Below are 25,740 nucleotides of genomic sequence, written 5' to 3' on the forward strand. Positions count from 1 at the left end.
AACTAGAGCTACCTGGTGATTGGATTTTCCAGCAGGATAACGATCCTAAGGGTACTGCAAGATCCACAAAGAAATGGTTCGCTGATAGAAATGTACACGTTATGGAATGGCCAAGCCAGTCGCCGGACTTAAATCCGATTGAAAATTTGTGGCGGTATTTGAAGATTCAAATCAAGAAAAGGTCCCAACAAACATTGAGAATCTTAAGGTGGTGTGCCAAGAAGAATGGTATAAAATACCAGTCAGCATCTGCAAATCATTGGTCGAGATGTATAGAAATAGACTGGTATCTGTTGAGCTGAAAAAAGGGTATTCAACCAAGTATTAAATTAAAATAATGCGGATTTATTGTTTTGTATGAATACTTTTTTCACCCGAAAAGTGAACATGTTCCATTGTTTTTTGTTGCATTGAGATTTAATTTCTTTTGATAGTATTTTTGAATACTATGCGTCTTTATACATAATTTAAATCACTTTTCCTGTTAAGTTTGTGTACTTACATACATTAAAATATGATTTTTCAAGTGTACGAATATTTATTTCCCCCCACTGTATGGTAAACTATTTAGTAAGTATTAGTAGAAGATAAAATTTCTTGTACGTTTGAAATAAAGATTAAACTATTTCATCTTGGAGTTGGTGGGCAAGAAAACGATACCGCCAAGCCCGGTGTTTGCGATGATGCAATTTAACATTCACTGCATATCCTTCAATACTGTATCCATGATAGTAACACAAGTGTTCCGGCGGAATCGAATTTGATGAAGAATAATTTATGATAATTCTAATAATAATTTATGATAATATATCATAATTCTGGTAATAATTATGCAAATAAATAGACATATGATCACTCTAGTGAGACTTTCATAATAAATGAGTACGATATATCATATATATGATTATGCAGTAAACGTTGCAGATAATTTTTGTAGGCAGTAGTTGATGCAACCGCGCTTAACGCAAGTAAATATTTTTGACAGGACTTGATAGGATTAATAATAAGTCATGAAATAAGGACATTATATTAAGGATTAATAATTAAGTTTGTCGGCGGGCCATCGATTTCATGAGCATCTTATCAAAAACATTCGGCGAGTCATCTTTTTCAAGAACATCGCTTTCGCATCGTATTAAGAGTAAGAACATCGTATTGAAGAGTAAGAACATCGTATTTAAGAGTAATAACATCGTATTGAAGAGTTTGAACATCGTATTGAAGAATAAGAACATCGTATTGATGAATAAGAACATCATATTTAAGAGTAAAAACATAGTATTGAAGAATAAGAACATAGTATTGATGAATAAGAACATTGTATTTAAGAGTAAAAACATCGTATTGAAAAGTAAGAACATCGTATTGAAGAGTAAGAACATCGTATTGAAGAGTAAGAACAGTGTATTGAAGAGTAAAAAAACATCGTATTGAAGAATACGATGAAAAGTGAAACAATAAATAAAATAAGGTTGCTGAAAATTTTTTAGTTTATTTACAATTGGACTGTAGTCATCGGTGATTCAGTGTACTTTCTTTTGCTCTGCTTTGCCAAAGATTCAAGAAGGTTTCTTTGAGAAAATCGTTGCCGAAGGTTCGAGAAAGTCGCTTTGAGAAAGTTTACTTTAATGGCCAAGACAAGTTTAGTTTAATGTCCAAATGTCTACAACAGCGTTGGCAGATGGTATATTTCTATACCAAATTTCACAAATCTGGTATTTTCAGGAGGTGTCTGGTATGAACATTTAAGATCTGGTATATTTGCCTAAATCTGGTATTTTCTGGCTTACTGCAAATTTACTGCATTAGGTGCCACCTCGGAAATTTTAGCTTCCTCCAGCGTAGGCGTGGATTATATAGATTATCTTCAGAGCGGCGCGACTAGCCTAGAGCTTTCCCACCATTTTTGGACCCGCAAGTTTACCGCTTGATGAAATAACCCCAATCTAATTGTTAACATTTACCAACAGTGTGTAGTACAATATAAGCAGGAGAGTGATGATCCTTGATAATGATTGCTTACTGATCAGTGATGATATGCCTAGGACGAATGATGTTCTCAAACCGATCTCTGCGACGCAAGCTCCACCATTTTTGTTTGGAGGTTTTGATTTATAGTGTGCCACTTATTGGAGTGCCACTTGCATTCTGGGGTGCCATTCAATATTTCACTGATCTTGAACTGGCTGCCTATTGCATCACTTGTCTACTTTGACCTGTCTCCAATGCATTCGTGGAGCGAATGTTTTCACAAGTCACTTATGTGACAAACAAGCAATGAAATAAAATTTCAACTAAGGTACTGGAGTCCCTTATTCGGACCAAAAGCTATCTGCTCAGCCGAAACAAGCAATCACACCCAAAATTTTAGATAAATGCAATATGCAAGCATGTACAAAAATAAGCAAAAGGAAGATGACCTCTTTCCGCTGCTTGCTCATGTTGAGCAAAGGGGTGCGCAGCCGTAGACCAGCAAATTAACGCTCAAATCAGCCCTGGAGCCAACATCAACCATCTAAATGCTATAGATATTGTCATCCTGGCACCTAAGCAGCTGTAGTCAATTGACCTATCTCACCACACGAACTTTGAACCAACACTGCTCCAGCACACAAGCTGCTACTCCACATAGTTAACGGTCAATATGTTGTAACATCAACCATCTAATTGCTATAGATATTGTCATCCTGGCACCTAAGCAGCTGTAGTCAATTGACCTATCTCAGCAAACAAACTTTAAACAAACACTGCTCCAGCACACAAGCTGCTACTCCACATAGTTAACGGTCAATTCGTTGTTCTCCAATGCTTTATAACCCATTCCATCACTTTTTACACATGCTGTTATCCTAAGTGTCCACTGACCACACTGCATTGCCGCAATTGTGAACTGTACCAAACGGTAATGCGTCATCACCTTACTCCGCAAGACGTTAACCCCGTGTCACTGTTTCCCTGCCTTACTATCCCCCAGCATCTTTCAGCAATTATTTTCTAAATACATCCTATACAATCAAAGAATTCTTTGAAACTTCTTAACGTAATACTTCTTAACAAAAAATATTTACAAACGACTGCTATTATTATATTATACCTTGCAATTGAGATAATTATAATATTAATAATTATAATTTCTTGATTATTATACCATAAACTGATAAAGCAGTATTTCGTCATTCTAATTACCGAGTAACGAATATTCAAAAATTTCGTCTAATATTCTTACAAATTCTTACCAGAAAATATACTTTTAACAACAAAGCCATTAAATAATGCAGATGTATCTGTATAATGTATATATTTTTTATATCAAACCATCGGCATAGAAAGGAATGCTGAAGGGACTGCAATGGCTGGGACGAAAATATGCACGTTCTCATAGGCGAGCAGCTGTGAAAATTTTGGAACAATTAGAAGAAAGATTACAATACCATCAGAGGCGTATACATACCACACCATAAAAGAATACAACTATGGTATGCTTACCATCGGCGGGTGTGGTACGACTGCCTCATGTGTGACTGGCTTGATCACAAAAGGGCGGGAAACAAGCATAGGTCATGCAGTGCTATGTAACATCTCCCGCGTATGTCTGTATGTACATACATACATCACTGGTCATTTATGTAATGCATGTATGTCTGTATCTATCTATATATGTATCTATTAGTATAGGTTGGCAAAATTTGTTCCTTTAAGCAGGTTTCATTGAAGACCAGAGAATTTGTTTTAGCAATTTTCTTATTAGATTTTTCAATAGATCGAATAATATTTTTCATTTGCACTGGTAAATCGAAAATCAGCATAGGTACTGATGGACATTTTTATTTCTTTAACAACGTTTCAAATGTATTAATCATTCATTATCAAGTTAAAAGTGCAAACGAAAAATATTGTTCGATCTATTGAAAACACTAATAAGAAAATTGCCAAAAAAAGAATTCTCTGGTCTTCAATGAACTATGTATGTATCTATCTATCTATGTATCATAATGTATGTATTTATCTACTTGCAAGGAAGAGAAGACAGTACAATGGAGCCCGGTCAAGCGTCCCTAACACGTCACGATGTAATGTAAACAATCCGACCATGAGTAGTAGTAGAGTAAACTTGTACAATTATGCTAAAAAATGTGTTGGTAAAGCATTTAAAGTGAAACAATAAATTAAATAAGGTTGCTGAAGATTTTATTTCACACTGTTGCCAGTGGTGTTTCGGTGTACTCTCTTCTCCTCTGCCTTGCTGAAGATTAGAGAAAATCGTCGCCGAATGTTCTAGAAGGTTGCCAAATGTGTCGATCAGTTGGAGCTGTACGCTGGTCAGCTGGATGCCACATCCTGCAGACTAGGGCAGCTCATTGGTGTTTTGTTCTTTTGTTTTTCTTCCGTTCTGCTTCTGCGGAAAACGTCGCCTCACAGAGAGCATCGTTGGCATAATCACCAGACGCCAAAGCTTCTGGAAGGTTCTCTGCGTCGCCAAAGCTTCGGGAAGATTGGTAAATGGCGTCGGCAAGATCTTCGGAGAAGTAAATTTGTCTGCTAATTTGTCTCCGAAGATCTTTCAAATCTTTATCACTCTCTGCACCCTGGCTCAAGAGCTGAGTCGAATCATTAGGAGATTCATCTTTCATTGAAACAACCAGGAGCTGACGCCTGGGGTTCCTAGAAATGTGGCCAATACCAGCTATGCCAAAAGGCGAGTTTGCAAGAGCCATGCTTACTTTGCTTAGAGAGATTTCATTAGAGAAAAATTTGTTTAAAGGACGGGCATTAGGGCCATCAAGATCTGCAACAGGCTCTATTATAACTATTTTAGAATTTGAATCAGAGCTCTTTGGGTATGACTGATGTACACGTACAGGAGGCTGAGATGAGTGAGATCCCAACTGAGCATTGGTTTTTGGTGAGGCAGCCGCAGAGGCAGGTATATCAATATCAATATGACCTTCCATTGTGGGATGAAAGCCCTCAAATGTATCACAATATCAAGGACTTCAATGTCATCATTAACCAAGTGGTCTCTTACCTCATTGCTTGTATTAGCACTAGGAGTAGCCGAGTAGGTGGTACAATGTCATCAAGGCTGAGAGGTGGCATTTGTGACCAGGTGGGTATTGCAGAGGGATTAGTAATGCTGACACCAGAAGCAGAATAGGTTTACACAAGAAAAAAACGTAGTTTTTTAAAAAAGTTATTTTTATGTATTTTATTAACCATCCATTATGATCCATATACTGTTATTGTTAGTAGGCTAGTTGCAACATAAAAAATAACACCTCAAAAAGACAAAAAAACTGAAAAAATCAAAAAAATCAAATAAATCAAAAAAATCATGAAAAAATCAAAAAAATCATGAAAAAATAAAAAAAATCATTGATTTTTGATTTTTTTGATTTTTTTAAAAAAATCAAAAAAATCGCCAACCCTGATGAACTATGTATGTATCTACACTATCTATGTATGTATCATAATGTATGTATTTATCTACTTGCAAGGAAGAGAAGACAGTACAATGGAGCCCTGTCAAGCGTCCCTAACGCGTCACGATGTAATGTAAACAATCCGACCAAGAGTAGTAGTAGAGTAAACTTGTACAATTATGCTAAAAAATGTGTTGGTAAAGCATTTAAAGTGAAACAATAAATTAAATAAGATTGCTGAAGATTTTATTTCACACTGTTGCCAGTGCTGTTTCCGTGTACTCTCTTCTGCTCTGCCTTGCTGAAGATTAGAGAAAATCGTCGCCGAAGGCTCTAGAAGGTTGTCGAATGTGTTGATCAGTTGGAGCTGTACGCTGGTCAGCTGGATGCCACAGACTGAGGCAGCTCATTGATGTTTTGTTCTTTCGTTTTTCTTCCGTTCTGCTTCTGCGGAAAACGTCGCCTCACAGAAAGCATCGTAGGCAGCATAGCCGAAGTTTCTAGAAGGTTGACTGCATCGCCGAAGCTTCGGGAAGATTGGTAAATGGCGTCGGCAAGATCTTCGAAGTAGTAAATTTGTCTGCTAATTCGTCTCCGAATATCTTTCAAATCTTTATCACTCTCTGCACCATGGTGCCAAAGTCAGTCCTTCGTTAGAAGGACTGAAGGAGCCAATCTCAAGCCATGTGGATTGTTGCTTTCTACTATTCAGTTTTGTAATTAATTTCCAACCGAATTGTGATCTATGAATAATTATTCATAACATTGCCAACTCTTAGAAGTTAGAACCTGAGTTAACACTATAGAAATCTAGTCAACGTGATGCAGATATTTGTTTGTATGTGATAGCGTTGCCGGGCATTCATCTTTAAACAACTTTAGGAGCACGGCGCAGGCTGGCGCACGGTGAACTTTTTTACCGGCATATTACGGCGCACAGCACAAATTGATGCAATGATAATAAAAATTCCCACGCACCTGGCACATCTTCCTGACTGTGGCATACACCTCACAGGCTCACAGCGGTATTATTGCAGATTAACTACATCCAAAAAAAAGGGTGTTTTTTTTTTTTAATTATATGTTTTTTGGGGTGTAGATTACAAATCTGCCACACTCAGGATGATGTATGTTTTCGGTGAATTTTCCCGCGTATTTTCACTTTTTTTAATCTATTGCTGTGCACAGTTCGCGCAATGTAATGAAAATTGATTCACTTGGTGCACGTGTTCGCGCAATCCCGGTCATCAATTCTACGTCGCGCTGCCGAGTACGAGCAGTTTGTGGAGGAACAGACGTAAGCCGCATACACCCCAAAAAACATATAATTAAAAAAAAAACACCCTTTTTTTTGGATGTAGTTAATCTGCAATAATACCCTCACAGCTAATGCCTCACAAGTCACGGCTAAAAATGGCTCCCTAGTCTGTAGTCTGTACTCTGTAACTGTGTAAGTCTGGGTCTGGGCTCACCGTCTGGCAGTGGCAAGCCAATCTGTAATAACATAACATAACATAACATAGTGATGTCGGCTCTGAAGTGTAGGCCTGATGTGGCCTGTCGCCGATTCTTTTCCATTTCGTGCCTTGTTCATAGATCTAAACTCGTGTCATTTGACCGGATCTTTTCATGACTGGCGATAGTTTGAAGCCATTAGGCTTCATAATATAATAATAATTAAAGCCATTAGGCAACATAGGTATCTGTGTCTTATGAGAGTTAAATTCTGCACCTGATTAGTCTACCATTTATTAACCCTTACCTAGCACTAATCTTGTCATTTGAACACAAGGATTCATGGGCCTAGGGCCAATTTGCCAAATGGTCCAGCCTGCCATCACCGAGCCTGGAGCATTCAATTTGTTCTGTGGGAGAAGTGACTAGAGATTTTTGAGCATACCACTGACCTACTACATCTACTCTGAGTCTCTGACACTACCCCGGTCCGGGTATGGGGGCAACAGAATAATTTCTTGGTCCAGTTCTCTATTTTGTCTGGCGTCATTTTGGATATTGGTTACCTAGCAACACAACATTAGGCAACCACCGAGTGCGAGCCGCATGTCCGGATATCGCTTATTAAGCAACTTGCATAGTAGATTAAAAGCTGAACAGCAAAGAAAAATTTATTTAAAAACATCCACGATCAAAGCATCAAAATAACTTGCATCTTTACATTATACTTTTTCTGTTATTATCATTCAATAAAGGAATAAGTCTGAATTTATACTTCGAAATTTAATTTAGACTTGTACATATAATATCCAAATCGTTTCAGTTAATTTTCTACGTAGACGTTTCACATTGCGGGGGCCACGATGCCTGTTGAACAAGAAAATGGTAAATTGGAAAAGAAGTTTTGAAATGTGATTGCACTTAATACGAAAAAAAATCCTATTTATGTTAGAATGAAGCGCCTTGTACACAAACAAGCAATACATCGCTTGGAAACTTCATGCGTAATATCGTTCAACAATTGTAAATACATCTTTGGCTTCAATACTAATATTTTTCTAAATGGTGCTTCTACCTACGGATAACTCATAATACCTAGCATTCGACGATGTTTTTCTCAAAGCTCTTCAAGTCTTTAGGACATGGTTACATCACTAATTATGATAGCCAAATTAGAAAATTTTAAATTTGCGCTGCCATGAAGCAAACGAACTAGACATTAAAACTGGTTCTTGTAAAATTTCCAATATTATGCGCATGCCATTTTCATGAAAAAACAGCTAATTTCAATAATGATATCGACGCAGCACCATCACCCCATAAGGCTAGAAATAATGGGAAAGTTGAGTTATTAACGAAATTCAGAAGGAATGATACATCAAATACAGGGCGCGTATAATATGTGGTTAATCACAGCAGGGTAGCTATCATACAAGCCTACGTTCCTAAGGATAGAATTAGTATAGTCGTCTTGAGGCATTTCGACACGAGGCAACAGGTTTGGAGGGTCTACGTAGTTATGATTCAGAAAATAAGGAAAAATCACACTAGGAAGTTTACAGAGATATTTCGTTTCGGTCAGATAATGAGCCATTGCATAACTTACTAATCTCAATTAATGAGCATAATACAGGGCTAACAAAATAATAGTTTAGACATGGTATGAATCATTTGAGCTCTAGAACCGAGATCCTAGTCTAAAGGCAACATAGCTTATAATATGAAAAAGAAATTCTAGGGGCTCAAATGTCGACAGCTTGAGACAACAATGACTAGACAGGGGTTTAACCGAATATCTAAATCTACTTTTAAAGCTATACTGATCTGTCTGTCTGTGTTTACAGTTCAGTTTGATAAGCGTAAGATGGGGTCAAGCATACTCATGGGTTTCATACTCGCTAAACTAGGGATGAACATGGGTCAAATATTCACGCGTGCTTGCTTTCGTGATGTACGGCAACGCTGCATTACGACACAACAGGGGCACAAGGCAGGAGACAAGGGCAACATCGCTTAACTCTAGCGGGTTTACAATCAACACTTAAGACTCTTGCAGGCTGAGTACCATTGAGCACGAGAAATGATGCCGAGGCCACTAAGTGACCCTCTCATCAACAACATTCTAAAATGGTTGCTGATTCAAATGAATTAATATTTATGTTCTATTTTGTCTAATTACATCGTTAAGCGTGCAGGTCTCTGAAGTAACAACACCCAACAAGTTTTCTGCAAGAAATAGTCCAGGGAATCATTTTCTGGGATATTCAACACCTAAAAAATGCATAATGTATGCGAAATGAATATGAAATAAAGGACTAAGAACTGAAAACTCAACTTGAAAAAATCCAGAAGCACTACCGTCACTATGCAACAAATAGAACAGGTATAAAAGAATTACGGATAAAATTTGACTACGAACATCTTAAGTGGGAGATACTCGATCTGATTAACAAATCCCGAACTGAAGATAATCTACTCAAAACATAAGCCCTCGCCAAACCAATCTCAGACGGATACCTTCCGTAGTTGTATAAGCAGATCTATGGGCATGATGGAAGACAACAAAATGAAATGCAAATGCAAAAGTATCTTCGTTAAGAGCTTATTGATTTTAATTATATTTAAGCATGGTGATAACGTCTAAAGGTTACTTCTCGTTCTGAATCATGAGCAGGATTGTCGTCCAAGATAAGCAGTTAGGTCGTCTAGCAGGTGAGACGTAAACGCAAGCCGAGAAAAGCACAAACATTTAGTCGCCACGACAAAGCCTTTGCAAAGCCCACTTAACTCGCTACTATTGAACAATCTCACCGCCTTCACAACAAAGTGGTTGCCGGAAAACTGACAAGCCTTGCATTTCGTTTCAGCCTCTTGACGCAACGGCAACGCAAATCAGACAAACTCCACCAAGATGTCAACATTGGAACATGTAAATTTTTGAGAGGCGAGCCAAAAATATTCAGCTGTATAATAAATATAATACTTCCTTAGTTTTGACGTTTGACCAAATAGGCGAAGTGAAAGATGTCAGGCCAGCATCTGCTGAGCAAACAGCTGGACTAAACAGCAACAGGAGACCTACTCAAACGAGAGATGCAAGTATTATGTTATGTTAAAAGTCAGTAAAGTAATCCTACACATCATTTTGATAAATGCAGTGAACACTCGTCTGCAAAAAAAAAGTAGAAAATATGCTTGCGTACCTCGACACATTGCCATGGGACGTTGGTTGTTTCGAGCATTCGCAATTTTGAACCTAAAATTGAAGTTCATTTTTTTAATTTGCATTTTTACATAAACTTAGAAACGTCGATGGCCACGAGTTTTGATGATACATCATATTTGTGCGATAAATAAACCTTTTCTTCCACCACTTCAGATTCATACAACATCATAATTTGCACCGTGAATGCGTGCGCTTCATTTAAGTAGTTCTTCAAAAATAGTTCACACAAGCATCAAATTCAACTCTACGCTTGACATTCTTACAGCACAGTCAAGGAGGCTGGCATCGATTTCTCCTGCTTCGGCTTCCTCGTCGTCATTTGATAACATTTCTCTCCAGGCGATTTGTAAGCGGTCGCTGAGGAAAGTCTCGCTTGATGTGACGGAACATCATGAACGTCTTCAGGGATAGGAAAAGTACACCAAATTCCTCGTTGCTGAACACAACCACGTGCACACGAGAAAACTTGGGTTGACTATGGAAGAGGTTGGCGAGTTGTCCGAAGCCGTGATACCTGAAATGGAAATAATATGCGTTTAAAAATTCCTTTTTAAATACAACACTTAACGAGGCCAGTGTCTCCGATGTTACACAAGTACTATGTATTTCTAATTTTATTTTTAATATAACCAAAATTATTGTTCAATTTTTCTAATTTTAAAAAAGTTGCAAAAATTTAAATTATTTATTCTGTCAATTGATTCAAGCATTGTCGCCGACTTTGCGCACGTGTGCAAATTTTCAGATCGATTAGACAGGTAAAAATGTGTTAAATATCGATTGTAATATTTGTAGCAGACGAACAAACAAACAAGAAGTGAAGTTAAAGAGAAGTGTTGTAAAAATGTATCTTATCTGATTCTCCGAAGACATACAAGTTTATAGTGTCAACTTATCACAGAAGCAAAGTTTATACAAATACTAGCAACATATTTGCAAACCTAGCGAGTTACCTGGCCCAGCATGTGGAGGGAATGTTAGTCTCGACCCCAGGAGAACAGAAGGGCGGCAGCACAAAAGGTTGTTTCTGACAGTGGCTGAGCGGCAGTTTGCTGGACTCTGGCTCTATCTTTATGAGGTCATTGCAGCCTTTGGTGCGCTGCTCCTTCGCCGTCAGGCTGAACGAGAAGGGCAGGCAGATCTTGACGGTGATCTCTCGCGTGGGCACGTACTGGTCCCCCAGGATCTGTTGCGGCGTTGAAGGTTCCAAGTAATGTACTTCATGACTGATCATGATTCAATACAATATACTTCATGACTGGAGCAATGAGACATGCAGATGACAAAGTTAAGCATAATTTAAAGCAAGTTAATTGTTTGGGCGCAATGTATCTGAACTCCAAGTCATGTATGATACAATACGGAAAACTTGAGATTTGTACAGTATTGTACTCCTGTCAAAATATATAATCCCATCGTTCACTATACTTGCATGGTCCGTAATACAATTTTATAAGATTGCAGTAATTTAAACAAGAAGTAAAGAAAATGAGACAGACAATCAGAAAATGGAACGCTTACACAACAAACTATCAGGCTTTGAGAGGAACCATAACGTAACTAAATGTAGCAATTTATAGTCAACATTGATTTTTTCCAGCCCAGATGCAGCCCGTTATTATCGAAATATTAGACTAATTAGAAACTGGACTCTATGTGAGCTATATAAGCATTGTTTCGAATGTGTGAAATTCGGAATGAAGATCATAGTGTGCAAAAACATTTCGGTTTGATGTGACAGTTGTCATGGCTCTTGTATTCGTAGCTGTACCTTGATGAGGACGATCTCTTTTATCTTGTACTCGAGCATGACGATCTCGTAGCCGTGAGGACCGTAGTGGCCGCAGTAGAGACCAGGCTTTAGGACGTGGGGCAGCAGTTGCGAGGGCGCCGTCACCGGTGATGAGACGTTCTCCTGAGCCCTGAGTCGCGTACTTGAGTCGTCGCGCCTGCGTGAGTCTAACCACGGGTCGCTGCTTGAAGAGCGACGCAGGTTCCCTGAGGCACTGTGAGCAGGGAAGGGGTTGCAGTGCGTCTCTTTGTAGAGCTGCGCAAGTTCCTGTCTTGAGCTTCCAATTGCGCTGTTAAGGTAGAACGGAGAGGCTCCTAGTAGACTGGAGACGGAAGGACTCGCCTCACCTGCGTCACAGCTAGCAGTCGCCTCAGCACCTGAACCAGTGGTAGACGAGGGTTGGGTAGCTGCAGCTTCATTGAATTGCGCAGCCGCGTTCTTCTCCCTCACCATTGCCGAGCTATCAGTAGATGAGCTTGATGCTGTGCTGATAGAATCGTTCGTCGAGCTCTTGGAGAAGGTGTTGCCACGACTGCTTGGACTGCCGTTCAGGGAGCTCTCGTCAAGAAGATCGTCATGTGACGAGTGTAAGCTCCCTAGCCTCCCGAATGCACCGTTATTATTTTCTCTTACGTCCATCTCAGCTGCCAACACTCGACTGTTAAGAGCATAATCAGTTTTCCTACCAAGCTCTGCTAAAAGATTATAAACTAGAGTCGACGTGCTACCACTGGCTTCTGCACCGAAAATAGCGCCATTCTGATGACTTTGCTCACGTAAAGGAACGATTCCTTCGAATATTTTATCTGTGGTCTCCTTGAAGTTTTCGCCTAGGAAGCTGTCGTCACTGATGGAGCTGGATTGGCTGTGAGAGTAGGAGATTTGCCTGGAGCTGGAACATGGCGTAGCGCTGGAGTCAGAGAGACCAGCACCAGAACGCTCGCCTAGGGACATCGAGGAGTAGGGCGAGCGTCCTACAGCCCGACTCGGTCGTGCGCCAGGCCAAGCATTGCTGTTGCTACCGTACGCGTCGTTATCGTCAGAGAGGTTACGCTCACCCGTGCAATAGTTATCGTTACTTCTGGGGTCGCTGGAGGCACGTCTGTGATCCTCTACTCTCTTCTGAAAAACGCCGCCAGGCACTCGAGAAGATGCATCTAAACCGCAACCGTTGGTTGATCCGTGAGAGTCCAGTGATTGCTTTGTGTTCGGAGCTGGCGGCGAATTGCTCATAGGCGCGGCATTCCACAGCTCGCGGGGAATGCTTGACATGGGCGGCACACTGAGGGGCTGATGGACGATACCAAGTCTGCAGCAGGGTAGGGATCAAAACATTAACAGTGTTGAAGAGTGAATAAATGAAGACCAAAACCGGCATTACAATCAAAGTTTCTTTTTCAGTTTCAAGGCACTTCAAACAAATCACACAATTTAAAAGCCACAAATGCAAGTCCCTGATTCTTTAAATTACACTATCTTCTCAATGGCATTATGATATCAAGGCTAAAATCAAGGAAGCAAAGTACTAAAATGCACATTCAGTAGAGCAACCTTAATGGTTGAAGTATGAGTTATAATTGGTATAAAAATAAATATAAAAACCATTTTTAAAAACCACGTTTCTCTGGTTTTCACCAAACTAAAAATAATGAGATAAAACAAATGAAAAAACTTTTAAAAACCACGTTTTCTTAACGGACAAAAAAGAAAAACATTTACTCTTACATAACATTCAAGTTATGTAAAAGTAAATGTTTTTCTTTTTTGTCTGTTAAGAAAACGTGTTTTTTTTTTAAGTTTTTTTAAATTGTTTTATTTCATTATTTTTTAGTTCTGTAAAAACCAGAAAAACTTGGGTTTTTAAAAATGGCTTTTATATTTATTTATTTTCTACTTTTTAGTTTAGCAATTTTAGCAATTCAAATCAATTTCCAGGGTTGGCAAGTCTGGATGTTTGAGAAAAAACTCAAGCCCAAACCGTAAATTTTTATTCTATTTTTTTTAATTTTTTTCTAAAAAATTTTTTTTAATTATTATTTCTGATGATCAAATCTTGAATTGTTAGGCAGCCTAAGCATGCATGCCAAATTTCAAGTTTCTAGGATCTTCAGAAGTGCTCTAAATTAAGGTTTAAAATTTTGATGACAGACAGACAGAATCGAAATGAAGCTAAGAAAAACGTGGTAATAAGTCTTAAATGTAGATTTAATTGACATTCATGAGCAACGTGGAAAATAGTGTAACACATTAAGAAAGTTGTATTTGTATTTATAATCTGAAAATTTGTAAAAATAAGAAATTAAAAAAATTACCTATATAAAAGAAAACTTATATACAAGATCAAGCATCCTATATTTGCTATTATATGCAAGCTTAGAATTTTCTATCAGCCAATTACTATAGTGTTAAGGTTGCTATCCATGCTATCCCCAGCACTACTGGCTTAGGCGCCGTTTCTCTTACTGCGTTGATGACTTGAAGTAGACTAGCCCTTTGCTTAATGACTCGCGGTACAAAGCCTTAAGGCTTGTAGTCAGAATGCAGCGAAGTCTGAGAGCGAGGTTTTCGCGACCATCGTGTAAAATCCTTGATCTGCCCAAAGCTCGGCCAGTCGCTACCCTCGAGCTTGTACTCTTTGTAATATGATATCCTAGCCAGACCCTTCTTCGCGGCAACTGGTCGCTTTCAGGTGGCCGAGGAATGGCCAACGGTCGGCTATAACTAATTGGACTAGGCCGACCACTGGCCATGTCTTATTCTTCGCCCCTCATTGACTTCACCTTTACCATGCCATCCGTCGTGAACTGACAGTTGAGTAATTTACGACGTCTCTTTCCCCTCAAACATTGCACAACGTTTCCATTTGAGCAACTAGTATGCGGGATTTTCCCTCCGCGTATCAGCAGACTCGATCATAACTATATTTTGGTAGAAAATATTTACAACAAGGAGGCTGATCAAGGAATGCCGAGTATACCATTCAATGGAGAATAAAAATTACACCCCGTTTACATATCGAAAAAAGTAAAAAAGTCGCAGACATGATGAACAATAACATCCAAAGTTTCTTGAAATTTCCTCTCATTAAAACTCTTTTAATACAAAATTTACATATTTTTTGTTACTGGTCGACGCTTATAAATAAATAGCTGGGTAAGTATGGAAAAATCCATATCGCCATCTCATTTGTGAGTGGAGTAAAGTCTATCCTAATTAGTGAAGAAACGCGTAGGGAAGAGCCGAGCCTGTTCGAAGCCTCTCGGTTCTCAATCAGGGCCTTAAGGTATGAACAATTGTGATGAATATTGACAATGTGTTACAAAACGAGCTCTTGTGTTTGATAAAAATGAGGTATTGGAGTACATTTTAAGTAGCAATGTTGCTTACATATAAAAAGCTCATCATTGCCTGTTGGTATTTAAATTGTCCCAGAATTTAAATGTGAATAAGAAGGCAGTGAGCATATAAATGTGTAACACAAAAGATAGCATGAGTTCACCTGTGAGCATCTATTATGGTCATGGCCCGGAAACCATCAAGTGTGTTATAGTTGTAGTAGCCCTGGGCAAACTTGGTGTCGTGGAACTGACATTTCTGACGGAGAGACTCGCCATCCTGGACACAAAAATAACACAAATTAATTAAGTTAGAGCAAAATACTCTTTGACTTCAAAAGAATCCCTGACGAGTTGTAAATGAGTAACAAATAAATATTAGATGTAAATTAATTAGGCTAATTATTTACAACAAGGAATGTAGTACAACACACAGTGCGCTATACCTTGATGTTTCATGTTATGGTACAAGTAATTGAATGTAATCATAACATTTGTAACAGATATGATGATATAGCTAGGAAAAAGTGTTCCTGGCATAGACGACAATTTTAACTTTTTATTGCAAGAAATTAGAAAAGGTGAGACTGACCTTACTGAGGGATATGTGTGTGGCATGAGGACGCTCTATCATGGAGCAGAGCTGAACAGGAGGCAGGGAGGTGGCATTCACTTCAAAGCAAGGGCTTTCTTCCAGCACGCCTTCATCAGTGATGCGCAGCGATGTTGCCACAATGCTGTCACCACACAACTATACCAAGACACAGAGGGTTCATCACATTAGCCAAAAATTAAATCAAGACCTAGTGAGTGGCTGACATTGTAATAAAACCACACCTAGTGGAACTCTTACAAGTCATTGCAAACCACTAAACTATCCTTCCATGCCATCACAAAAACATTTACCAAACCATTAACTACACTCACCTCGTCATGCACATACAGTTCCACAGAAGATGCATGTCATTACCTATATCAAAAAATACTTAGAATAGGTAATAATCAACCAAAAGACATTTTATTAACCCAAATAAAAAAAAAGACAAGCACAGAAACTGAAATCCCTCAGAAACTCATTATTGTCAGATTCAAAACACAAATTTATATCTAGAAAATGAATCACCCTTCCACTGGCACATATACAGGCCATAAAAGTCCATCGCAGCCATCATCCTTCACAAAATGCACACAAACAACACACACTTCAATATCTGCCCACACGGCTGTAGCCGGTTGGTTATTTCAGTATTTTTCATCGCAAACCAAATCTGTTATTCATTTGTTCACTCAATGTATATGTTCTAATTCAATCCCAAATATTTCTCTTTATTTTTTCAGGCACGGGGGAAAATTCCAATAATTATATTATTCATGCATGTGCTTGATCAGTGACATTGTAAAGTTCTAATAGAAGCAGGCAGATTGATGTCCAATGCTCTGGCGACTGCAATTGCCTTGGTGAGTGCTTGTTAGAATCCATATTGTATAAAGCTTTTAAAACCAGGTATGTTAGTGTTTATTCAGCTTAATAATTTATTTACTTCATTCCTGCTTATGTTTATACTTTGCACATACATTTATCCACTTCTAGCAATGCTTGCTCTTAATCTAAAGAATGTTAATTGCACAATAGTGAGTTGTTTACATGATTTTGCTTCAGTTGCTTTGCTATTTCAATCTTCTAATTTCAATGCTTGCTATTTTATTATGAGAATACCAAATTGTTTTCAATTTATGTACGTGTTCTCCCAATAAGTTGCTGTTATTACCACAGTTGCAATTGTGCCGTTTACCTTGGTTCACTTTAATCTCTTGTGTGTTCTCTCTCGCATTACTCTTGTGCACTCATATTATCAATTATATTCAAACTAAGTTAAACTTAGTGCTTGCAGCTTGATTGTTTTATCAATACTAAGGGGTTTTGGTTTTGATTAACTGCTGTGAGTGAGGTTCTTTTATTTGATTTTACTTTTATTGATTACGTATATGTTTTATCTCGTGCAGCTCAAATACCTCACTCATGCTCCCAATGTCTGGTTACATTTCATTCCATTCGCAACTGCATCTGTAATCACTGCCCCGTGCTTTAACAATACATCCATAGCAAGAAGGAAACTTTCATTCACCTAAATTGTTGCCAGAGACTAAAGAACCCGACATAAGCATTCCATAGCGCCGGCAACACGGCCAAGTCCATCTACAAACTGTAGCACAATTTCTACTAGAGTGACAGGCTTTGGCAGTTTACAGCCAACCTCATTGCATCACATACACCCTGCAATTGTATAAGAGCCAATGCAAGTGGAGGTGGCATATTAATTTTCATGTCCTAGGTAGTCATGGACCTCAAAAAATATGTAAAGATTTATTTTAAACCTTCAGAATTATATAATCATATACCATATTTATAAAAATTTGTACTGTGATGGTTTATGTGGGTGCATTTGCAGCCTGGCACCATGAATACATAAGGGCTCTTAGGACAGGTTTTCAGGATACTTATTGTGAAAAGAAAATACCTAGACCACAAATTTCATTCCATTCTTTTTGATTGGATCAAAAATTGCAATTTGATTCTGCAATTGGTAGATATAAATTTTATTTAAAAAGTGCAAATGTTTTTTTCCAGATTCTAAACTTTTTATCTTTGAAAGAGTTGAATGGGGTTGAATTATCCTCTGTTTAAGTAGGGTTTGTTAGTTTAATTAGAATAAAAAAGCTTTTTTTTATTAATAACAGAATTAGGGATTACAGGAATAACAGGATCAGAAATCCAAAATTGCATGAATTATAGTATATAGTAGACCTTTAAGTAGACTGCTTATAGTAGACCTGTAAATGCTGGGCTAACTGCTAACCTGCCAGTGAAAAACTGAACGTAAATGTTTGTATAAGAATGTTACAGCAGCATAGAAGCAGAACTTTACATACTTCATTGTTGTAGCATTTATGAACTCGATTGTATATAGAGTTTCAACAGTTTTTCAAGTTTTCTAAAAACTTCCTTTTCAATTACACTTAGGCATTGAATAATGATTCTGGATAAAAAAGAAATGATCACAGTTCTGAGATAAAAATCCATTTATTCTAACGTTTTGGCTATCTATATACTTCAGCCATCATCTGAGTGAATAAGATGATAATCTGGAAAGAATAGAAATTCAGATAAAAATACACTAAACTAGATTAGGTCACCTATCAGATGACCTATTGGATTGGCTCCGCTATAGACCTTAGAATAGCAGAGGCAATAGCTATTAGACAAAATAATCCGTACATCAATGTAAAATACAAAGAGATGTCAAATTTCCTTAATTTGTATAGATAAAATCTGATAGGTGACCTATTCTAGTTTAGTGTATTTTTATCTGAATTTCTATTCTTTCCAGATTATCATCTTATTCACTCTGACAATGGCTAAAGTATATAGATAGCCAAAACATTAGAATAAATGGATTTTTATCTTAGAAATGCGATCGTTTCTTTTCTATCCAGAATCATTATTCGACGCTTAAGTGTAATTGAAAAGGAAGTTTCTAGAAAACTAGAAAAACTGTTGAAACTCTATATAGAAATAAAGTCTGATTTATTATTTCTGAACTTGATTGTAACTGAAATATTATTTCTTTAGTGATTTAGCAGGTAAAAGCACCCCCAACTCAGAGCATGAGCACCAATACATTGATTTACATGACAGACAAATCAATGTAATAATTTTCTAAGACAAGATTACCTTAATTTCTAGAAGTCCTCCAAAGTAGTCAATCTTTGACCAGTATAGTCCAATCATCCAGCCATATGGATGGAGCACTGAAAGTACAAAATTTGGATTAAATAATGAGAAATGAAAAAATTATTGAGAAATGGAATAAATTGCATTGAACTCCAGGGAGAGGACAAGTTCAGTGTACGTAGTAAACATTTAATTAGCAGCACTTTCACTTGAAGAATTTGAACAATAGCTGCTGAGGGAGCTTTATGAGGATGCTAAAATTCTTTATGAAGGTGTTAAAGCATTCATGTTATAAACAATCAAAAGATCAATCTAATGCTTCACTAAACATGGAAAGGATGGAGGTCTACACAAATCAATTTATACTTGTATATATTGCTCTATTATATTATTTCCTGGTTCTAATATTAAAAGAAACATATTAGGAACATTTTCATATCAATATTTATGTAAATTCTAAAATTCAACAACTTCAGCATGACAGCATCACCTATAAGCTTCATTCTCATATCAAACAATCGGTTTACTTACAATTTTGATAGAGTTTTTTGTATGTGTTGTTGATTCTTCCTGTGAGCTCTGTGACATGGTATTCTGAAAATGATGATGAAAATTACACCTTCCATTCGATGAAAAAATTAAAATAAAAAAAATTAAAACAATTACCTACTGAATTATGGAGGTACCAAATTTTAAGTTCATCAAATTAATTTAGGAATTTTATATTACTGTTCAAGAACATTTCCATCCATAAGAGTAAATGTTTATAGTCAAGATTTATTCAAATTGAAATACTGGTATGTAATTTCTTTACTGACCTGTCTTAGCCAGATGACGCCATAAAGCTTCATCTTGCACAGCCGTGTACAACTTGTGACAAGTTGAGCTCAAACTAACAAGCTCTGGCCAGCTGCAGTGTCTCAATATGCACTGTAGCACCTCGGGTGGCAGCCGTAAAAAGGCACTTTCATATGCCATTACAACTACACTGTGAACAGTTGGACTGATCCTGAGAAATAAGAAGACATGAAATATACATATACTGTGTCACTGAAACAAGATAGCTTTGTAAATTATTACTACCACACACCATGCAAACATATCAGGAAGTTTCTAGAGGTTTATATGCTCAAAAACATAAAGCTAATAATATGAAAGCTGATGATTATGTATAGATAATGAATTGAACATTTTTAAATTTATTGTCTAGAATGGCCCACAAAACGTTTCTAAAAATAATTGCTTGTGACATCACATGCAATATGTGGCACATGTGATGTCCACACAATCCCACTTCCAATTCTTTAGTTGCATTCAGGCCTGAGTGAACATGGCAGCACCTTCTCCATTTCCCAGATATTGTGATTATTTTTGATTGTGATATTGTGAATATTTTTTATTGTGATACGTTGTAGTTTAAATGTCCTGAGATACACAGCAACTACTTCCAAATGGCCTGGATGATGCTTGCTGTTTCCCTGCTTTCAAGGTTGCTACCAACAAATGGTCTCTCTTCACAGCATTTCCAAACGTCCAGTGCTTGTGAGAAATTCTGCAACTGCTTTAATTATAAGGTGCTGTATGTATTCGTTTTTGATAGTCTCCTCCTCCCAGTAATATTCATGTGGTCAGAGTCTGGATTTCTAAGCCAGAGAGGGTGTGCTTCAGTCTCCGGCATGCTGCACTGTAGCGACTGCACTCAAGTAAAAGGTGCTCGATTGTTTCATCCTGGTTGCAGGTGGTGCACAAGGGGGAGTCTGACATGGAAAAGTGATGCATGTATGCATTCACACCCACATGTCCCAGCCAAAAGCTGGCCAGTACAACTGAGACACGTCTAGATCTTGTGTGCAGCCAGGGGACAGGGAGTAAATCATCGCAGAGAGTCAACAGATGGCGACCCTTCTCTGTATCTGCAACATACCGGCACCAGTTGCCTGCCAATGCGCAAGGAATTGTCTGTTCAGCCAGTATCTTCCATCAGTGTACTCTACTGGATGGAGCGAGCTATGATTCAGCTCATGTCCCACCTTGGCCGCTCTGTCAGAAAGTTCATTGCCATGAATTCCAGCATGGGCCTTCACCCATTGTAGTATAACTTGTCTATTGGCATTAAGTCTCCTCAACTTCTCCTGGATTCAGTAGGCCACTCATGAGCACCTGCTGTGGAAGCCCTTTTGTGTCTGCAGGAGAAGCAGAGCTGAGCAAGAGTTGGAGCAAATGACCCAGTTGGGATGTGAGTCACATTCAACAATAACTAGTGAATGGTATATGGCAGTGAGCTCAGCGGTCAACACACTGCTCCCCAGATGCAGACGCCAAGAGATGGCTCTATCTTGTGAAGGTATATAAATGCCACAAGCACTGGATTCCTGGCTGGGCAGGCGGGGGCCATCACAGTAGATGACATGAAAACCAAGGAAATTCTTGCCTATGATAGTCCCAAATTGCACCAAAGGACTCACAACCAATGTTGGTTCCATGCTGTCCCGGATGTAGTCAGCAATTGGTTCCCAAGGGGGTACTGGGTCAACAGCAGGCACCGGCATGTGTTGACAAATAACAAATGAACGGAGGTTGGTAGCAGCTGAGTTAAGTGCGGAGTGAGTCCCTGCAGAGGGGAGCATCATTATTGAGGCACTTTAGTCACCCGCTGGTCTGTAGGTCAGGTTAAGTGCCAGCTGAGTCCCAAGTGTCTGATGGCGGAGAGACAGGGCTAGTATATGCGCTTCAGCTTGGAGAGAGACAATGGGTGTTGTTCATTGTGCGCTCAAAATTAGGCGCAAGCAGGCGTTTTGCAGGGTATCCAACTTGGCAAGCATTGTGTTTGAGGCAGTATGATACAAGGTTGATCCATAGTCAAGCTTTGCTCAAATGTAGGCACAGTAAAATGTCCTGAGGAAACTCCTTGATGAGCCCCAGTTTGGGGATGCCATATGTTTAAGGAGGTCCATTCTGCAGATGATATCACATCTGTGGTGATATGTGGTCCCCAACATAAGCGGGGCGCATCAAAGATCATTCCAAGAACTTCGTGCTGTGTGTTGTAGTTGATGATCTCTGTAGTTGTAACGCATGACTGGGATTTGTTTGCATTTGCTGGAGTAATATTGAAAAATGGTTTTATTTGGGTTAACCACCAAGCCCCAGCACTTGAAATAATCTCTAAGAATATTTAAATAATTTGTCATTTTCAGTTTTGCTGCCTGCATGGTTCCTGCGTGGCATGCTACTGTGATATCATCAGCATAAATGAGGGTTTGGATGCTATCTTGCAGTGGAATGTCCATGAGTAACACATTACATAGCAGTGGGCTTAGTACAGCTCCCTGGGGTACACCAGCTTCCAGCACCTGTGGATCCGACAGCACTCCCCTCACCCGGACCCTTATGCTCCGTGATCTTAGATATTCCTGCAACCATATCACCATGTTGCCTTTGATACCTGCTCTTCTTAGCTTGAAGATGAGGGAGTTGATACAGACCTTGTCAAAGGCAGACAGTAAGTCAAAGACTACAAGGCAGACCTCAGAAGCAACCTGGGCAGAGAATATCAGTTGTTCCAGTCTCAGTAATACATCCATGGCGCTCATTCAATGCCTGAATCCACACTGTGAGCTGGAAAGTAGGGATTGGGATTCCAACACGTACTCCAACTGAGCAGCCACCATCCACTCAAATAGCTTGCCTATACAGGAGAGGAGCGTGATTGGCCTATATGAAGTTGGTTGTGAAGGGTCTTTTCCGGGTTTCAGAATTGGCAAGACTACTCCCTCCTTCCATGCAGATGGGACAACACCAGTAGCATAGCTCTGGTTAAATACTAGTAAGAGTTCCAAAAGTTGCTCATCACTGAATGACTTTAAAAATGCATTATGAACACGATCAGCACCAGGGGAGGTCTGTCTTAGCCTCTGCACCGCACAGTGGATCTCTGCCATATTGAAGTCTCTGTTGTAGTGAGCAACAGGGTTTTCATCACCCGGTGAAAGGTTTGCAATGACTGAGGGGGTATGTGTGCGGTTTACATGAGAGCCGGCACTTATTGTTTGGCATAGCAGGTTAGCTTGATCAAGTGTATTTGTGATCAGTTGGCCATTCACAGATAGGGGGTACTCAGGTTGTGGGTGGCAGGCTCGGAGCAGTCGGAGTTTGCGCCAATTGATGAGATTCTGAACAGTAGGACGACGGGTTACAATTTCCAGTGCCCTCCGACAGGCAAGCACAGTTGTATGGCAGGCCTCACTCCACCATGAGAAAGTAGGCCATATTGGCAGTGCACTGGTGGTAGAGGCAATGACTTGAGAGGCAGCATCAATTATCCTCGTGGTAAGGTCCGCCAGCTGGTCATCCACAGATGCAGGTGTTGTTAGATTTGAGGGAAGGATACAAGTTGGGATTTGTTGCAATTCATTTGAGGTTATCTTCCACCTTGGCACTGGGACCGAGTCAAGGCACAGCAATGAAGTCCAGAGGTTGCCAATATTGGGAAGTGGTCACTTCCCACATCTGGCAAGCATCTGAGACTGAAACCAGGTGACACATCTGAGGTGACCAACACCAGATCCAGGCAGCCCGGGCCTCCAGTGCGACAATCTATGTAAGTGTGGAAGTCCACAGGGTTGATTAGGGTTAGAGGTTCAGACAGTAATAGTTCTTCTAGAGCGCTGAAGAGGGCCGCAGAACATTAGCTATAATATATAGTAGAATCATTCATTCACAATTGTACCTTAATGTATTTCATGTTCTATTTCATTATCTTTCGAGTGTCATGTGCATGTTGAAGAGGGCCGCAGAACATTAGCTATAGTCTGTAGTACAGTGGTTCCCAAACTTTTTCAGGCTGGCACCCCCTTTGGTCCCCTAGTGAATTTCTAGCACCCCCCACAGACATACGCCACTCTCTTGAAATTTAGTACGCTGAAATTTTAAAAGATGAAGGTTAAACACAAATGTGTATTTCACAAATAGAACCCCATTTAGTGAACCAATATGTTTTTCAGCTGTTTTAACTGTTTCAGCACTAGAAGCCAAGGACGTCGCGGGCAAATTTAGGGCCGGACTCGTGGCCGGTCTCACGACCAATCTCCAAATTCAATTATCAAGAAAATATCTCCCAAACAAATGAACGCAGCTCTATGAAACTTGGAACACACATTCATCAAAACCTAACGGTGATGTTTAGCTAGTAATTTTTTTTAAATTTCACCTTCATTCGTGAGTTGTTCGTATATTGCGAAACAGGCCAAAATTCGCATTGATCAAAGAATTTCTTCAAACTATTGAACAGATTTGAACGAAATTTTGAATATACATTCCTAACTACCAAGCGGTGATTTTTTAGATTATAATTTTTTTCGATTTTACCTTCGTTTGCGAGTTTTTTTCATTTCACCGTCATTCTTGATTTCACACTTCCTTATATTCGGCCCGTATCGCCGGGTAATTTGTCGCTTAAATTCGCGGCGATCAAGAAATTTCTTCTAAAATACAGAACAGATTTCAACGAAACTTTGTATAAAAACACATAACCTCTCAACAGTGATGTTTAGCTCGTGACAATTTTTCCATTTTGCTTTCATTTGGAGTTAATAATAATCTGTTCAGTAGTTTGGAAAAAAATTCTTGATTACTGCGAATTTAAGCACGAATTGCTGTTTAAATCACGAATGAAGGTGAAATGAAAAAAACTCGCGAACGAAGGCACAATCGAAAAATTTTTAGTTAGGACTCTAAATTCAAAATTTCGTTCGAATCTGCTCAGTAGTTTGGAAGAAATTACTTGATCACTGTGAATTTCGGCCCGTATTGGCATATAACTATGGCAAAAACGAACGATGGCAAAATTCAAACAATTTTCACGAGCAAAACATTACCGTTAGGTCCTAATGAATAAGTGTACTAAGTTTCATCGAGTTAAGTTCATTAGTTTGAGAGATATTCCTTGATCATTGAATTTGGAAATTGGCCGTGAGACCGGCCTCGAGTCCGGCCGTTAATTTGTCCGAGACGTAAACCCAGGAGAGCTAGGTTAAAAAAACAGAAAAAAAACATCGCTGGGAGTCATGTGCTGCACGTGTTGTGTACAAATCGTCTAACAAACGTTCGAACTTCTGACATTGACTTTGGACAGCCGCCCCCCATGCCGCCCCCCATATCGCCCCCCTACCGACCTCTTCTTCCTTATCGCCCCCCAAAATCTTTCCACCGCCCCTAGGGGGGCAATATCGCCCACTTTGGGAACCACTGCTGTAGTAGAATCATTCATTTACAATTGTACCTTAATGTATTTCATGTTTTATTTCATTACCTTTTGAGTGTCATGTGCATCTAATTAATCTTGTATCTTGTTCCCCTTGGTGTAATATTTAAGCAGAGTAAAAGTTAATGAGACGAGATTCTTGCAAGTCCATATGTTATGCACTTTTGGTTAAGCTGCACCCCTGATTGCTGGATTGAAAATTCACTGGTTGCACCTGATTCTTTTCTGACCTTCAAAAAGCCCGTTTAAGCCGCCTTAATGCATGATTGATCTACACCTCTGGTTGGTTAATCCCATCCTGATGCTCCATTTTGGTGAGTACAGTGCATTGCATCTCATTAAAATGTTGCCATGCTTATATTTGTCTTTGCTGAGCTCTTAACATACGTTTTCCAGTCATTCATGCCTGATTATAAAGAATGGATGGTTTTCACTGGTTCTCATGTTAATGCTTTCCTTTTATTGCACAATTTTCATTTTGCTTACTTGAACCATGTTGTGTCTACCCTTGAATAAC

The 25,740-nt window shown here is 38.9% G+C and overlaps 2 protein-coding genes across 2 annotated transcripts in view; both read right to left on the reverse strand.

Annotated features, from left to right (window-relative positions):
- LOC108670698 (phenoloxidase-activating factor 1) overlaps positions 1-4,715 on the reverse strand; it is a 9,861-nt gene extending 5,146 nt beyond the window's left edge. The window contains exon 1 of the mRNA XM_018158188.1: positions 4,418-4,715. Coding sequence (XP_018013677.1) covers positions 4,418-4,715 — 298 coding nt within the window. The remainder of the gene's footprint in view (positions 1-4,417) is intronic.
- A 3,892-nt stretch (positions 4,716-8,607) lies between these two features.
- Positions 8,608-19,972, reverse strand: LOC108670699. The gene is made up of 8 exons (XM_018158189.2): positions 19,780-19,972; positions 19,493-19,555; positions 18,962-19,038; positions 15,821-15,979; positions 15,393-15,508; positions 11,873-13,202; positions 11,055-11,287; positions 8,608-10,615 (listed from the first exon to the last, which is right to left on the reverse strand). The coding sequence occupies exons 1-8, from the start codon at positions 19,937-19,939 to the stop codon at positions 10,417-10,419; spliced, it is 2,337 nt and encodes a 778-aa protein (XP_018013678.1). The 5' UTR covers positions 19,940-19,972; the 3' UTR covers positions 8,608-10,416.
- Positions 19,973-25,740: the final 5,768 nt, after the last annotated feature.

Source organism: Hyalella azteca, unplaced genomic scaffold, assembly GCF_000764305.2.
Source record: "Hyalella azteca isolate HAZT.00-mixed unplaced genomic scaffold, Hazt_2.0.2 contig3763, whole genome shotgun sequence".
NCBI classification, from domain to species: domain Eukaryota; kingdom Metazoa; phylum Arthropoda; class Malacostraca; order Amphipoda; family Hyalellidae; genus Hyalella; species Hyalella azteca.

Excerpts from the sequence above, each read along its gene's own strand:
- LOC108670699 (XM_018158189.2), bottom strand. The coding sequence starts at position 19,939 with ATGGCATATGAAAGTGCCTTTTTACGGCTGCCACCCGAGGTGCTACAG. Across the intron at positions 19,039-19,492 it reads CAAAAAACTCTATCAAAATT|TGCTCCATCCATATGGCTGG; the intron begins GTAAGTAAACCG and ends TTGTACTTTCAG. Across the intron at positions 11,288-11,872 it reads AAGAGATCGTCCTCATCAAG|ATCCTGGGGGACCAGTACGT; the intron begins GTACAGCTACGA and ends ACGCCGCAACAG.